Genomic DNA, 16,969 nt, shown 5'->3' on the forward strand with positions numbered 1-16,969 from the left:
AGCAGCATCATCATGATCATCATTATCATCATCATCACGTCATCATCACTGACTGTTGTAATAACCGCGTACCTGTCGTACAGTGATTGTAGCTGCCACAGTTTCGTTCACCGAGGCTCACTTATCGTGGGCTGAAAAAATAATGATTGTAATGGCGAGTGGAGGTTCAAAATACCAAATGACCTTCCGCACAAGCGTCATTATACTATCAGGAATTTCATTTGGGGTTTTGCGAGGTATGTATTCCGTTCATATTCACACCACTCTCGTTTGAACGGTCGTCCTCCTGTTCTGGCGCAATTATTCCGGTGAGTCCATACCAAAGGGATGCACTGGGCTCGAGTTTCGCTCTTGTTAGAGCTCATCAGCAGTGCATACCTAATTGCCATGCCGGGATTCGAACTCCGGACATCTGCTATGCGAGGCGAGTGTTTTATCACTACTCCACGGCGCTTGGTATTAGCACAGTGAAATTGAATTTTCGAAAGTTATGACGTGTCCCTGATGGACTAAATCAATTGGGCAGTTGTGTTCAGAGTAGCAATCCAGACTTTTAAGTATCATTTAGGCATCCCGGGGTCTCAGCGATCCTGGGAAATTATCCCACAATACTTTTTAGCCAGAGGCATGGTTGCTTCAGTGAACAATCAAATTTAGTGAGCTGCAAAAATATGGAAGCACATTAGGATGGTTTTTGGTTTGGGCACATCCGCAACTAAATGCAACATTTTTGGGTAAAGGTTTCGCAAAGGTTTTGCGGCTGACAGCATTGTACTCCAACAACGCACGCTGGACGTATCTGAATTCCCGCTTGAGCGATGTGATTGAAGTCCCTAACCCATGGAACTGCGAACCAGTAACTGCCCTGGCTGTCACGACCGATTGACCCAGTCAGGCAGCGTCACAGACGCTTGAAATTAGGAGTTTGTTAGATGAGTGTGGGGGAATCGGTCACTTGATCTTTGATCAGGAGTTTCAGGTACTTACCTTGCGGGCCAACCAACCAATCTGTGCAAATAGAAAAACCCGGTTAGGGATATAAATTAAATCTATTTTGACTCTTAGTCATACGTGTCATATAAGAGCTCCTGACTTTAATGAATATATTGGAAAAGATATGTTCCGACCACGACAACCTCAGCTACAACGAGCACTTTCATCCTGTTTGGAATGCAACAGATGCGCTTGAGCATTCATTCAAATACAGTCTCGTGTTCTCCTCGCAGATTGTGTATTTCCTTCATGGATGTGCCTATGTGGCATTTTGTAAGATACCAGTGTAACGGTGAGACTACTGATGGGGATGCACGCGAGTAGTATGTGTTGTCCGTGGAATTTCGCCTTGCTTCGATTGAAAAAGGGAATTCTGTTGCGGAATTCTCGGGGTCACTTTGTAACATTTGCTTGGATTTGACCGACGAATGAGTGGTGGCAATGAATCTCTAGGAAGACTCGTTCGGGAGAAGATCTGTGTCCAGTTTTTGTCACTGAGATGCAGATTAGAGTTTTGCTTCCCTGTTCAATGGTCTGTATCCGGTCAGTTGGCATTTCCGAATAAACTCCGCAGCGAAGGCCTTCTTCCTTTCACCAGTAGCCTACAGCACACCCTGATGACATCTATGCCATACCTTGTCCAACCCTTGCGCAGCGGGCAACAACATCGCAGCACTGTCAGAGGATTTCGGGTATGACAAGCGTCACAGCAAAAACAACTGCCAGTCTCGTGTAGAAAAAATGAGCGCAATAGATCAATTCAAAAGTGCATGCATTTTTTGTCGGGTGGTGTATTTATACATTGGTCCACGTAAAGACCCCTTTAGAAGAGGTCACTGGTAACGAAAACTAAACAGTATTTTTGTTGTATTCCGTTGAAGTCCGCATTACTGAAAATGAGAAGTTAGTCGAAAACAGTCAATCGGAACAGTTACCTTCGGGCTCTTTTTCTGTACACGGACCACCTTCACCGGATGGGCAGACAACCATATTTTACCCTTTGCGAGCGAACGCGAGTAGTTCCGCTATGTAGCTTTCATCACATAGCTACCAGGGACCCGAACGGAAATGTTTGTGACGAAGAACAATCGAAATCTTGCACTCAAGAGTTTTGCTTTATGTTTTTTTTCCAACTATCCTATGCAATCGATCACGTGATTTGTCGTTTGTTGTGCACTGCCTTTCTCGTTCGCATTCATTCCTCTCCTGGTTTTCTGTCTCCCGGCGGTCTTGGTAAAAATCCATACGGGAACAGACCATGTGACTCCATCTGTGATGACTACAGGCACGCCAGAAAAGGACAATCGATAAGATGCTCTTTTAACACCTAATCCGCAGAGTCATATGTCAGTCGACCAGGTGACAGATACAATACGAATACGTACACAGAAAAACGTCTACATCTCAGGTAAACCTCCTCCTACAAAAACAGTAGTGGTCCATGAGTTCTTATCAAAAGAGGTGTGCAAATGTTTCGGAAGTCATCGAGGTAAAACGCTCTTCCGATTGCTCATTGATAGGTCATTTGCCCCATGAACGATGGTTGTGGAAAGAATACAGAGGAACTCGTATAATCATGAAAAACGGATTTTGGTTAGCTGCAGTGCACATTATGGGCACAGTCAGAACAGCCTGTTTGCTGAACGTGTCCGTTGAGTCCAGTTTGTGAAATGACCAAACCAATGTGGAAAGCACCAGCTTTTCTAAGACCTCCTTCTTGATCGCAACAATTTACCGCGGAAATTTTCGCACAGAACAAACAGGCTTTCATACCCAACTGGGAAATTCTTCCGTTTTCTTCCGCATCGAAAATGTTCTCCCTCTAATTCACGCCAAATATGACTTGAATCTAGCCAGAACCTGAGTCTGCGCCTACGCCGGTGCATTTGATGACCGAATGGAATAAATTATCCGTGCTGGAATCACAATGTTTACCCACGGGGAACATAAAACACTTTTGAACCATGCTCGTTTGTCCAGACTGTAAATGTCACAGGTGTGCGAATGAACACTCATTTGCAAACTAAAAAGGTTGTCTGGCACTGGCGAAAAACTCGACCAAATATATCTTATAGCAATTTAGCAAATCAGACTGTAGCATGCTTCAACCTCAGAGATTATAAGGTTCATGAAAACACCAGTTTTGATGACCGGATCTGGACGATGAGACATTAAGTTGTTGAACCGATAACTGGTTTTCCAGAAGTATTCACTGATCGTATAAGTTGCCTCATTTCAGGGAAACAGTCAGGTGATGATCAGTATAAGCAAAAGATTCGGGGAAAACCAAATTGGTAGCAAACCCGTGTGTTTGTCTAATGTGAAGGAATGTTCTACTCATCATACTTACTGTAGAGAACGTGAATTTATACAACTAACCTTTCATTAAGCATGAAACGGACACAGTCAGTTGCACAGGATATCCCATCTCTTGGCTTAATGTGCTATTATTTACCTGAATGTGTGTCTGCATGATGAGACATTATCGTAAACAACCGCTGGAATCAGAGAATTGCACTCGTATGCAAACTAATTTGCTTTCCGAGGGTCTCACCTGGTCCCCAAGTGGATCTCTCGTTTGTGATGTCTCCAGACAACTGAATGTACTGCACCGAGCTGCCTCATGTTTCAGTCGCTACGATATTCGAGATATCGCGATACATGTGTATCTTTGTAATGTACTACTCATAAGGTTGCAAAAAATTCGTCGACAGCCCACGATCGGTTTCGCCCCTTTTGGGTCTCATCAGGTAGGCGCAGTCCCCGAGTTTTCGTCAAACGTATGTTCTACTTGAAACCGAATTGCACCAAATTTGCGAAATACGAAACTCACCTGGAACTCAGCTGGATCTGTCGTTCGCGATGTTTCCATGTACCTGCTAGAATCTGCTGAGTTATAAATTTACAACGTAATTCGCAGTTTATTGTCGCAAAATTAAATAAAACTGCTGCAAAGGAAAAAAAGCAACAATGCATAGATGCCCAACAACTTATCCGGTTAGATCGTTCCAAGAAAACTTCGGATAAACAAGAATGATGTGTTGCTATGACATTCACGGTGTGAAGTGCGTTGTGATAAATTAAACACTTGAACCCAGATTGATTGACTGACGAAGTGATTAGTGTTCAGAAGGCTCTGTGAAGTCATGCGCAGTGAAATTTAGAAACCTCAGGTAACCGCATAAACCTCACCGGTAGACTCAATTGGCCTTGAAAAACCGTTCCAAAAACAGCACCAGTGAAGATGGAAAAGTTCGACTCAGCCTGCAGTAGATTAAACCATACCAAAACATATATTGTTGAAGAGAACTCTCCATGTTTAGTTGGCCAGAGTTTTCATCTCAATGTACAGACAGATTGCGGTTGGATTCTGAAAACACTTTGACAGGTCTCTAGGCCAAGCAACAAGACACGTGGCTTGGTTATTAAGAGGGATTAGACTTTTAAAGGATAGCTCGGTTAAGAACAGTCAACCGACCGCAGTGACGAAGGGCAACTAGACTGAACTAGGCCTTTGACATTTGCGTCCCTTGTCGCCCACCATTGTTTCCTGAAAATTTCCGTGTAGGTCGGTTAGGAATCCGAAATATCTGGCGTTTTCCACAAACAGTCATAATGGAGGGACTTGGTGATAAACCAACTACCCCACTACATATACACCTATCCATCTATCTATTTATGCAGCTATCTGTGCATCTACCTGTCTAGGAATTTATCTATCTATCTATCTATCTATCTATCTATCTATCTATCTATCTATCTATCTATCTATCTATCTATCTATCTATCTATCTATCTATCTATCTATCTATCTATCTATCTATCTATCTATCTATCTATCTATCTATCTATCTATCTATCTATCTATCTATCTATCTATCTATCTATCTATCTATCTATCTATCTATCTATCTATCTATCTATCTATCTATCTATCTATCTATCTATCTATCTATCTATCTATCTATCTATCTATCTATCTATCTATCTATCTATCTATCTATCTATCTATCTATCTATCTATCTATCTATCTATCTATCTATCTATCTATCTATCTATCTATCTATCTATCTATCTATCTATCTATCTATCTATCTATCTATCTATCTATCTATCTATCTATCTATCTATCTATCTATCTATCTATCTATCTATCTATCTATCTATCTATCTATCTATCTATCTATCTATCTATCTATCTATCTATCTATCTATCTATCTATCTATCTATCTATCTATCTATCTATCTATCTATCTATCTATCTATATATATATACATATATATATATATATATATATATTACCGTGTGGATTCTGTAGGTTTCTATATGTTCTACACAACATGTTCGAGAAATGCCCTCTTTTGTACGGTACTTGTCAGTTTTACTGTCTTTCAGAAATCCAAAATGTTCTATACAAGAGGTTTGTCTTCCGACACCTGGTATTGAGCGTCACTCAAGCGTTAGAAATGACGTTTGGCTGAAGATTAAATGGACTGCATGCAAGAAGCATAGTAAAAAGGAAAACACACGTTTAAAAGTCTGTCACAACTGAAGGATGAATGACCTAGGTTGAAGCTATCCATTTATGTGGAAGCAGGTTGTGTGGGGGTTGAGATCTGAAGATATGCTTATTCCAATGTTGCAACATATATGCACGCAAGTTTGAAAGGCACAAGTGTAATTCTAATATGGTTTGCCAAAATACTCTACTCAGACTACGGTTGGAAATCTGGATACCCCTGATTTAGCGCATGACAGAACCCGAGAACCGAGTTCTCGAATTCACAGTCCCTTTCAGTGAGCTCTGAGTAGTGATATTCATTGGCTTCAAACTGGTAGAACCATAACAACCGGTTTTGAATGTTTTTGCTTTGGTTTTTTTTGAATGTTTTGCTGTGTACAGCTTATAGCTGTTTGTTCTGTTTTGTGTCAGTATGCAATGGATTATTGATCTGAACATGTGATAAACTTTGCATAATTGCTTCATCTCGCGTGTATATTTTTTCTTGCTGTGTGGTGAGTCAGTCACGTGACTGTTCAAAAATTTCAACGTTCTCCACTGCCAGTAAGGTCACAGTACGGTTGCCGTACGGTCGTAGTACATGCAAACAAAGCTATGTTTGCAAACAGTACAGGGGATGAAAGCCACAAAGCTAAAAAGTAGCTTAGTAGCACCCGAGGCGACGCTCAAATGCACCCAAGAAAATCGTCTATACACAACGCTCAACAGTAAACTTTCTGACCGTGAATTGCAGTAGGAGAAAATAACCCTGGCTTTGATGGGCTTCGCCAGGTACCTGACTGTTGAAAGTACTGAAATGTGCAGCTCAGTAGGATCTGTCAACCAGAGGATGGGAGGATGAACCCATGGATAGTTGGCAGACAGAAAGATGAACAGATAAATAGAGATAGATAGGTAGTTAGATAGATAGATAGATAGATAGATAGGTAGATAGATAGATAGATAGATAGATTAGATAGATAGATAGATAGATAGATTAGATAGATAGATAGATAGATAGATTAGATAGATAGATAGATAGATAGATTAGATAGATAGATAGATAGATAGATTAGATAGATAGATAGATAGATAGATTAGATAGATAGATAGATAGATAGATTAGATAGATAGATAGATAGATAGATTAGATAGATAGATAGATAGATAGATTAGATAGATAGATAAGATAGATAGATAGATAGATAGATAGATAGATAGATAGATAGATAGATAGATAGATAGATAGATAGATAGATAGATAGATTGATAGATAGATAGATAGATAGATGTATAAATGCATAGACAGATAGATGCATGGATAGGTAGATGCATAAATAAATAGATGGATAGGTGAATATGTAGTTAGGTGGTTGGTTTTCACCAAGTCCTTCCAATATGACTGTTTGTGGGAAACGCCGAGTGTTTCGGATTCCTAACCAACCCACATGGAAACTTTCAGGAAACGAAGGTCGTTTTCGTGAGCTATTTGGTAGGTGTCAGGAACAATAAGCTGCTGACTGGTGATTTATGCATGATATAAAGTTCAACGGACGGAAAGCCCATTATTTCCCTAATTAGTGTATGTGCTTATTGAGACTGTTGGATAGACAGCAACGCCAACACATATGAACATGTTATCTTGATGACCAAGGCACAGAGGTGCTGGTTAACGTTTTAAGCCTGCAAATAAAAAAGAATGGGGTGAAATGTCGCCACACTTCTCATATTCCCTGTGAGAGTAATCAAACGGTAAAAAGGGATACAAAATACTGTGCGCTATACATCGTAGAACTCTCCAGATTCCCCAAGATAACCAAGCTCTAAAACATCCTAGAATGAGTAAAATATATCCTCTCTACATACATCTATCTGGATCAGTATTCTCCAGTCGATGGATATACACGGATTATTGAGATGGAATAGAGCGTCTGCAGCAGGAAATGAGATAAGCCTAAGACTAATACGTAATGGTTAGAGGTAACAGACAATGGAACACTTGGAAGTCTGATGTATGATGATTTGGGGTCTCACCAAACACGTGATGGTGCAGCATATGAAGCGTACTCAACAAACCTGCCGATGGACGGTCGGTCATTTCGGCTCAAGTCGGCAGACAGGATACGTGATGCATCTTGCTTAAGACTCTATATTCTAAAACGGACTCACTAGTAGGCGTTACTAGCTGTCGGAAAGCACCTTGCAACTGAAGATCCCACCATCAAGACGGAGGAGCTGTAGTAGGGTTGTTGTACCAGTCATGCAATTTGAATTTGGATATTGAGTCAAAACGTCAGACGAATAGATGTCACGTTGGATCCAACTGTGTGTATTCAAGATCTCATATGTGAGTTATAGTTATGAACCCAGCTTGCCTACCTGATAAGCCTCAGAAGGGCGAAACCGGTCGTGGGCTGTCGAAGAGTTTTAAGGAAACTTGTGAGTAGTTTCCTTTATGAAAACGTAACTTGGCGTTTATCCTCCGACTTCGAAAACTCCAAGAATCTGTAGATCCATATTTTACGCCACAGAACTGTCATACATGAACCAACGATGGTTTAGGCCGCTCAGGACGCAAACGTTTGGTTCAACTACTGAGCAAATCTTCATGTATTGAAAAGTGCGAATTCCCAAGGCCCTCCACAGGATAGAAAGAGGTTGGAATTATTGGTTTATTCAGCCAGTAATAAAATGTCTAAACTGAGTAGGACATTTTTCATAAAGGAGAAAAATTTCGACAGCTCACAACCGGTTTCGCCCTTCTTCGGGCTCATCAAATCGGCGCAGTCCCCGAGCTTCCGTCAACCTTATGTTCTACTTGAACATTTGCTTTCCAATTCCGTCTTATAAAACTAGATTAACGGCCACATTCGGCAACCAGGGTGTTTACACGTAGGCACATATCTGGAAAACCGGATGTAAGACAATATCTTCAAAATTATTCACATTCAATCGCTCCAAGGTCACTAGTCTTGTTGTATAATCAACATCGCGTACATGAGGTCTCCACTGCTTTGCTTTATGTATAATTAGCCCAATGTTCGGTCTATCCATGGACCGGATATCTTATTCAAACTGGGTGGCATCTGTACAATTCTAGGTCATCTTTTTAGGTTTAATAAAGCCACCGGGTCGAAAGGAACTGGTATCAATCAGAGTCAATGCAATGTATGAACCAGATTTCACCCATCAAAAAGTAGCCAACCAGAACACTGAATATGTACTTTGCATTGATTATACGAGCGATCGATGTCTGAAACGCACTCCGGTCAAGCTGACTGGTGCTCTGGGGAGAGAGACAAATGCAGTTGTGCTATCTTTCCCCGACTGACTGCCGGTTGCATTTTGACAACTTTTCTATGGACGTTCAGTGTGCGTTATTTCGTTCTCATCACAATCCCACAGAACCCTATGATAAAAAACTTACGTGGATGGACAATAACCTACTACTGATATAAATTTTGGATTGCATACTGATGAAGTTGACATCCCGGTAGAATAGCACCCTCGCATCGACGCGGTAACTCCAGGTTAAGTAGAATTTTGTTGTCCCGTAAATGAATGTAATCTGATCATCAATGTATCCACCGAAAACGGTTTGGGCAACGTGAAATTACAGGCCAATTTTGTTTGTCTGACGATCGCCAAGCGTACACCAATGTGCTCCCAACGCTCAAAACACTTGGCTGTTCAATTCTAGTGTACACACACAATGCATGGTTATCAGTTTTATATACAGAGACCCGAAATTCAGAGCGGAATAGGAGACCGGTAATATCAAATAGGAGTGAGGTCTTTCAGTAGAGATTCAACATACGGCAATCTATCAGGTCTAATTAAGATAGCATTGGACAACTTTGGATTATCAGATGCGGAAAGTGTCAAATACGGTAGAATCGCGTGTACTTACTTGTTCTAGTACGTAGGAGGGGGAAAATTGACCAAGCCAGACCATTTATGAGAGGTCAAGCAGTCCCCTTATGTTTTCATTGGCAAGGTCGTTTTCGATTCGCAAAGATCGAATCCGCTCAAAATTCCCACACTAGTTAGGGGTCATGATCCACTGGAGCAAGTGATAAATTTAAGGATTGCACGTCATCTTCACATACTATAACCGAGTTGTGCTTCGTTCGAAATTGAAAAAGGAAACCGAATCGTTGCCCGAATAACTCTGCTGCATCTGTCTAAGCAGTTATCGAAACCCGTAATCAACATATTTTTCGGGATGAAGACAACATGTATTTGAAAAAGGGGTCCTCAAGAGTGAACGCAGGTGAGAACGTTAAAAAATACGAAAAATGGCTTAACTGCTCACGAGTAGACGCACTTTTAAGTAATCCATCTCACCAACTGAAAAAGAGGCCACATCGATCACTGGATTGGTTCGTTCAGCTGGGCAATTTGACTGTCCTTTGAGCTAACCGCTACTCTTCTTAATCAGTAGTATTGCATGGAATCAGCAGAGGCTTTCTGTGTGCTCTGCTCACGTTCTGAAGTAGTCACATGATTTACCTACTGCTTCTAGAGAGAATTTAAACCTCGCAATCTCGAGAATTACCGACATCGACCGGTCATAGGGAGTTTCACTGTGTGAAAGGTTGCAGCATTCATGGAAGTGGGGATAAACGCGGTCGACCGGGGTGGCTTCTTAGCACCCAGCCGGAGAAGCAAAATTTTGTCGCATACTAGAACTTCAGGCCACTGGAATCCTTGTTTGTAAATAAACAATTTTCTATAGAGGAGAATGTCGGTAGCTCAGGTTGGTCGTTGGCTTGTTCGCTGAGCTGGGCAATTTGGTTGCAAACGTTTCGTCACCAATCGAGGTGACGTCATCAGTGCGTAGTTGTGCGTAGAGGTGGGTTAGTGGCACAACCACTAATCCAACAACCACAACCCACCTCGATTGGTGATGAAACGTTTACAACTGAATTCCCCAGCTCAGCGAACAAGCCAACGACCATGCAGTCAAACAATGCTTGGTCTTATTTGGCTTCAACCTATCTATGTAAATCCAAACTCATTTTCGTGAAGCCAATTAAGTGTGCTAGTTATTCTACGTGATATATCCAACAGATGTCGGTAAAAACCACCGGAAGCGCCAGAAATTGTGGCTTGGATTCTAAAGCTGATCAAACAAGAGCATTTTATGAAAAAACTGGCGGCTTATTACCCAACCAAAAAGAACACTGAAGTTGAAATGATGTGTGAGACCACATGAGGCTTACTGTTGAGAAACGAGCTGTACCCAGTGCTCACCCTCCCAATTGGTAATAAGATTTTCTAACATAAGTAGGAGCGACAATCGACAAAGAATAAACAGTGCAACCGTTTTACATCTGAAACCATCAGAGGAGATGATAGTAGAGATGACCCAACAGCACACAACCAAATTAGCAACAAATAGACCAACAGGCACATGTGACCCCTACCTGTCTTTCTACACTCATCACCGCCAGTCGTCTAAGGTGCCTCTTCATATATACCGCGGCTAAATGTAGTCAAATCAAGAACGTTGTCGGGATATTGCACGACCAAAACTCTCTCCATTGTATATTCAATGAACAGTTCTCCACTGATTCACGATTAAATCAAACCAGCAATGTCGTTCCATAATACCACAGCATTGGAGTCTATAAATGACAGAGTTCAATGGACATGTCTACTTTCTGCAACATCTCCTTGAGAGTAAAAAGTTGTGGAAACCATCTAACAGAATACTAGATGAAATCAGATAAGCAGGATGAAAAAAGACGTTCACAGGGTGTCAGAATAGCAGTAAGGAAGTGATCGATTGTTGTAACAGCGTTGATTGTGTTAATTTGTCTCCCTTAGGACAGACAGCCAAATTCATCACCCTGATTTAAGTCGACCCTATGTACAGCACCATCTGACGGAATGGGGACCGTATTTTTTCTGTTCTTCTTTTTCTTGCGAGAAGTACTCTTTTATTGGCTGTGGCAAATATGAACTCTTTTGAGCAGTTTGTGAAATTTGGCAGTTGATCTGTTCCACGAGCTAGATAATTAGCCTGCTAGCATCTTGTCACCATTACAGGAGACGTTGCCATTGTGCGGTTGGTTTCGATGATCACTAGTCTGGTGAGGAGAATTCCGCAAGATAATTACCAAACTGGCCGAACAGACAACGGCTACGTGATTAACAGTTGGTCAACCCGCGCGAGTCGGCTTAAAGCCACCCAGAAACTCCCGTTAATAGTCTTTTACTGCTCTAGGTGCTAAAAAAAAGTTGAAACAATAGTAGAGATGTCGAAATGTTTTACTATTACTCATGAGGTGGACGAAAAATGTCTGAGAGCCCACTTGCGGTTTTAACTTCCTTGATGATCATCACGTAGGAATAGTATTTGTATATCCATCAGCCTTGTTTCGCACTCGAACGCAAATTACCCATTAGATTGGCCAACATGCGACTAAAGCAGATAGAGATAGTTCAGAGATTTCATCGGCCTCACGAATGGTACTGAAACAAATAATCCGGGTATTAGTAATGCGCTACTCATAAAGTTGCTGTAAGTTCGTCCACAACCCACGACCGGTTTCTCCCCACTTGAGGCTCATCAGGTAGGCGCTAATTTCGTGCAATTCGGTTAAAGTAGAACCTAAGGTTGACAGAAACTCAGAGACTGCACCTACCTGATGCGCCCGAAAAAAGGTGAAACCCGTCGTGTGCTGTCGACGGATTTTCATTAACCTTATGAGTAGTGCGTTACAAATATACATGTATCGCGATATCTCGTAGTGACTGAAAGATGGGGCGTCCTGATGCAGCACATTCGGTTGCTTGGAAACATCACAAACGAGGAATTCAGCTGGGTTCCAGGTGAGTCTTTCGAAAACCAAATTTGTTTGCAATTGTGTGTATATTCGCTAAATAGTTCTGATGCTCGTAGAGCACCACCTGACAGTAACCACTGCCATTTTAGGCAAAAGTGGCCTTCAAAGTCCCCTTCGTGTCGACAGTCTCGGTGCGCAGATTAAGGTTTGAGTGATCTCTAAGAATAAATGCTAATTATTTGGTGTCTCGGATGGGTCACACCCTTCTTCGACCCATTGCTCTGGAGCTGGGGATTTCACTCGACAGGGAAACCACCAACGAGCGATATTTACTTGCCATTAAACAACTGTCCAACATGTATGATGAAACGGTTTGAATGTATAGCGTTGGGTGTCAGGTCGCAGAGAAGCAGCGTACCAAAATCAGGCAGTGACGGCTGTCTAACCGGAGTTCGGCTGGCTATCAAAATGACGCCATTCTAGTGAATTGGCGTAACCAACGATGGTACAAACGCAAAAAGCTCTCTATTAATTTCTGCAACAGCAAAAGATCGATGGTACTAGATTCTATACTCGACTGGATTATCACTCGAAGTCTGGTCGTTCAACAAAAGAGTCAAGTAAGTTATCGCTAGTCCACGGTTGAAACCAGCCGAGTTTCCACACCTTCACGTGCACGGGAACTCACGATTCACTAGTGTCTGACTATTCAAACACTGATCCACCGAATGTCCAGGTTCCGCCAACCCATTACCGTCTGGAATTTCCAGTTAGGTGTTAGTGCTAAAGCCCGAAACCTGTCGGGCTTTACAGAGCTAATACAGGAAGGGAATCTTTCAAGCGAAAGAAATTTGGAGGAACTATTGAGGAAACTTCGTCAATAAGCGGCTGAGTGGTAGGTCCTTCTTAACTGCTTTTGGTGAACGCTAAGCGGAAACTTTCTTTCAAATGATATGAAATAAATATGTCCGTACAATACGCAATCTTGTGCATGAGANTGGACGCTAAGTTGATCGGAAGAGTGTTCACATATTAGCCCAACGAAGAACAATAGAGAGCTTGACCATATGAATGGATGACAAACGTGCCGGAATCGAACTGACTTATCAGCCAACAAGACCGACCGCAAGAAACAAAACTATACAAGAAAACGGGGAAGGCTCGTAGAGAACAAACAGGTGAACCCAAATTGAAAGGATTATTCAATTTGGCAGGAATGAACATACGACCAATAAGTTAATCATATAACTAAACAAAGACTGAGGAACGATTTAATAAATGCAGGTATCTAAGTAAGTAGCCTGGTAGTTGCGAACGGGCTAAACAAGTCTCCAACTCCTCAATTTGAGGGGGAGAAAGACCACAACTAATTACAGATCAGTGATCGATGAATCGTCCTTTCGCCCCAATTTTCGAACGAAGATGCAATTCAACACATCGAATGGAGCCCCTCTGGTTGTCGTAGCAACTTAGGGAAGACATGGCACACTGGTTCGCAATACGAAATCTATGGCAGTTGCTAATTTTTCAATGAATCATTCGGTGTTGTAATGTACATCAGAAGTAATTTCCAGATTACACCGGTGAACGTCACACCTCCTTGGGATATGAAGTACTTTGACAAACTCTTCATCCTCATAAAGGAAACCACTAACAAAGTTGCTGAAAACTCTTCGATAACCCACGACCGTTTTACATAAACGAGATATTCAGTTGAATCTCCATTGAAAAGCAAATTGATTTGCATTTGATTTGTATTTCTCGAACCCTTCATCTTGTTCTCTTGGTTGTGGACAATGTGGTGGCAAACGAGAGTGTATGAATTTATTCCTACCGCTAAACTCCTGTAAACGACCAGAGGTTAATTGCGATCCGCTGTCCAAAATGATGGTTTTCGGTTGACCGCACTGACTGAAAATCGGAAACAGGGTTCTCAAGGTGTTGTCTGTGGACGGTGGGACCACTGACACGATCTCTTGCGGCCTTTGTGCAGGTCTGTCAATCCAAATCTACGAAATGATGGTCAAACTTTATCATCCTGTTCCTAGGTTAACTCGAAATTGATCCTCGCATCAGCAGAACCAAGACCTTTGATACATAAGCGAATTCCACTGTGATCTAAGCAAATGCCTTCAATCTGACGGTGGAGACGTACGGGTAGCAGCGTATAAGGATACTTATCAAATGAAGCTGTCATTCGGCCAATGTCCCTTTGTCTTCAAAACCCGTTATAAGTGAATCAAGTCCCGAAGAATGTTAGGCAACTGAAATGCGACAATAGCACGCAAAATGGAGACGCGTACCGAAATCCCCAGTTATGACGCCCGCCCAACCTCTTTTGTGGCACAAGACAAGAACTCCGATCAGGCATTTTTCTGCTTCAACCAAAAGCGATTTACAACCAGAGCGTCCGCGGGACTGTCTGAGTGGGAAGTCCTCACAGGCGGGATATCAGTCAACCCAACCAGAACCGTTACTTTGGTTGGAGCAGTTGGGCAAACCAGTCTTATTCTCTGAGCGGGAACACCTTCACCTGCACTGACGTGTGTCCAGCGTGTCTTACGGGGTAGCGGTAATAAGCCCGCCTCGCATATCGCATATCTGAAGTTCAAAACCAGGTACAACCAAGTAGATGCACTGCCGATGAGTTCTTATAAGAGCAATACTCGAGTCTACAGCTTTCCTCATTTAGTGTGGTAATACCGGAATAAGAAAAACCAGTGCAGAATAAGGACTGTTCATACGAGATTGATGTGAAGGTGAATCCTATACAACCATAAACCACCTACAACAATCACCAGCTCTACTCTGGCAGATTGGTGTAAAAATCAGCTGGTCTATTCTCCAAGTTCCTCCCACCAGTGCCCCCTTTAATTCTAACCTGCTCGACCAGTGATCCTCACCCCTAATTGCTACATGTGTTTAGTGCTGAGTTCGTCTCCCTACATTGTGTAGGTTTTGTCGCAAACATACTCAACATGGACGGTTTTCCTGTTTCTCTTCAGGAGCGTAATGGCTGTACCAAATTAAACAAAATTTCGCGAAATTACAGTAAATCCTTTCCTCTTGTGCTTAAACTCTGTTAAGGAGAGACGACTACCCGCAATAGAATACTGTTCGTCCATAAAGTTGTTATCCCTGGCGTATCGTGACCTCATAAATCGAAAATGCCCCTGGACACTCCCCTTTTGTCAAAGAAAATCACTGCATTTCTGTCAGTCTACAAACGATCATCATGACCACCGTTCCAAACCCCACATCAGTTATCCGGAGTCACGTGATTGTGACTAATTCGGTTGCAGCTGGGTACCTTGAAACTTTCGTCTCGTGACCTTTGTATGTTAGCAATGCCCCGATTGTTTACCTGCATGGCCGACCAAAACAGGGGATCTCAGGCTTCATGACCTAGGTTTGATTTCGTTTTGTTCAGTGTACATATGGTGTGAAATATATATAATTTCAAAAACGTCGGACAACTGGTGTTGTGAACGAATTCCGTTTTTTTCTGACAAATCTGACGCAATCGTCACGTCATCCGTTTCCTCAGGGACCAACTAGGAAAGCAAACATTGTCCGGTGCAATGTCTGTCGGACTGCAATACCCCCCCCTTCGCAACGCCGAATAATTCAAAGAATTGGATCGATAAGAAATGCAATAATTGTCTGCGAATGGAAACGCTTGATTTTATCTGCGCTGTTTTATCTCCTCACTAACACGGTAAGCTAGGTGGATTTAGATTTGGATGAATTCCAACCAAAAATAGACCAATCGATATAAAAAACATTGGTATCTGGCAACTATTTTCCCAAGATCGATCGCCACATTTAACATGAAGATATTTTCTGCGTAAAGTATTCCAAGAGAGAAATATTTCAGGGGAATCATACTTTGTTGGTCATGTGACATTTTTTGATGATTAATACTCTGAAATGGAACATAAGATTCCGTTAAAAATGGGTGAGCGAGATGCAGCCGCTGAGAATGATAAAAAACTGAATATATCCTTTTTTAATAGCCAATGTTTACTGGGTGTGGGAGTCATTGGTCGTGTTCCAAATCAAACCGCCTTAATGCAGCTTCATTGCAAGCTAAATAGGCGCCTTGTTGCGTTGCTTTATTGAGAGGGTCCGATATTCAGTTTTATTCAGAAGGTCGATTAGAACTTTGTACAACAAGTTGGAAAACAAATCTGGTGGAAATTTGACGATCAGACCTATCTGATGACTCCAGATGAATGGAAAATGTCCGGAGTTTTCATTTATTCTATGAAGTACTTTAGATCGAGGCAGTCTTTGGTAACAACTTAACCAAGATGTTCATGTTGAATTCAGCTGAGTCTTCGATAAAACAATATGGTTCGATAATTTTGGTCGACCTGGCAGTATCCCAGCACTCGTGCCTCCTTCGTGTGGCATGGCAGCTAGACACCGAAAGGGTGCTACGGTCACTTGCATGGTGCTGACGAATCCAACACGTGATGATCTCGGGTCACAGTGATCCTGATTGGTGATAGCTTTCATTGCTTATTAGTCTTCTCGGTAAGAGGGTCAGCTTGATGGCGGAGCTTGGATCTTGGTCATTAATAACGGATGGATAAACTTATACCTTCATACAAGACCACCGATATCAGCAACCAATGCAGTAAAATGGCATTCAACTCTTCCGTAATATTCACCA

The 16,969-nt window shown here is 42.0% G+C and overlaps 2 protein-coding genes across 2 annotated transcripts in view; one reads left to right on the forward strand and one right to left on the reverse strand.

The window, feature by feature from the left end:
* T265_11614 (hypothetical protein) overlaps positions 1-16,969 on the reverse strand; it is a gene marked incomplete at both ends in the record, with an annotated part of 47,573 nt that overhangs the window by 8,481 nt on the left and 22,123 nt on the right. Inside the window, 2 exons of the mRNA XM_009178314.1 lie at positions 988-1,008; positions 3,827-3,869. Of these exons, the coding sequence (XP_009176578.1) occupies positions 988-1,008; positions 3,827-3,869 (64 nt within the window). The remainder of the gene's footprint in view (positions 1-987; positions 1,009-3,826; positions 3,870-16,969) is intronic.
* Positions 1-16,969, forward strand: part of T265_11615 (hypothetical protein) — a gene marked incomplete at both ends in the record, with an annotated part of 27,944 nt that overhangs the window by 8,313 nt on the left and 2,662 nt on the right. The window lies entirely within an intron of this gene.

Source organism: Opisthorchis viverrini (genome assembly GCF_000715545.1).
Source record: "Opisthorchis viverrini unplaced genomic scaffold opera_v5_541, whole genome shotgun sequence".
Classification (NCBI taxonomy): domain Eukaryota; kingdom Metazoa; phylum Platyhelminthes; class Trematoda; order Opisthorchiida; family Opisthorchiidae; genus Opisthorchis; species Opisthorchis viverrini.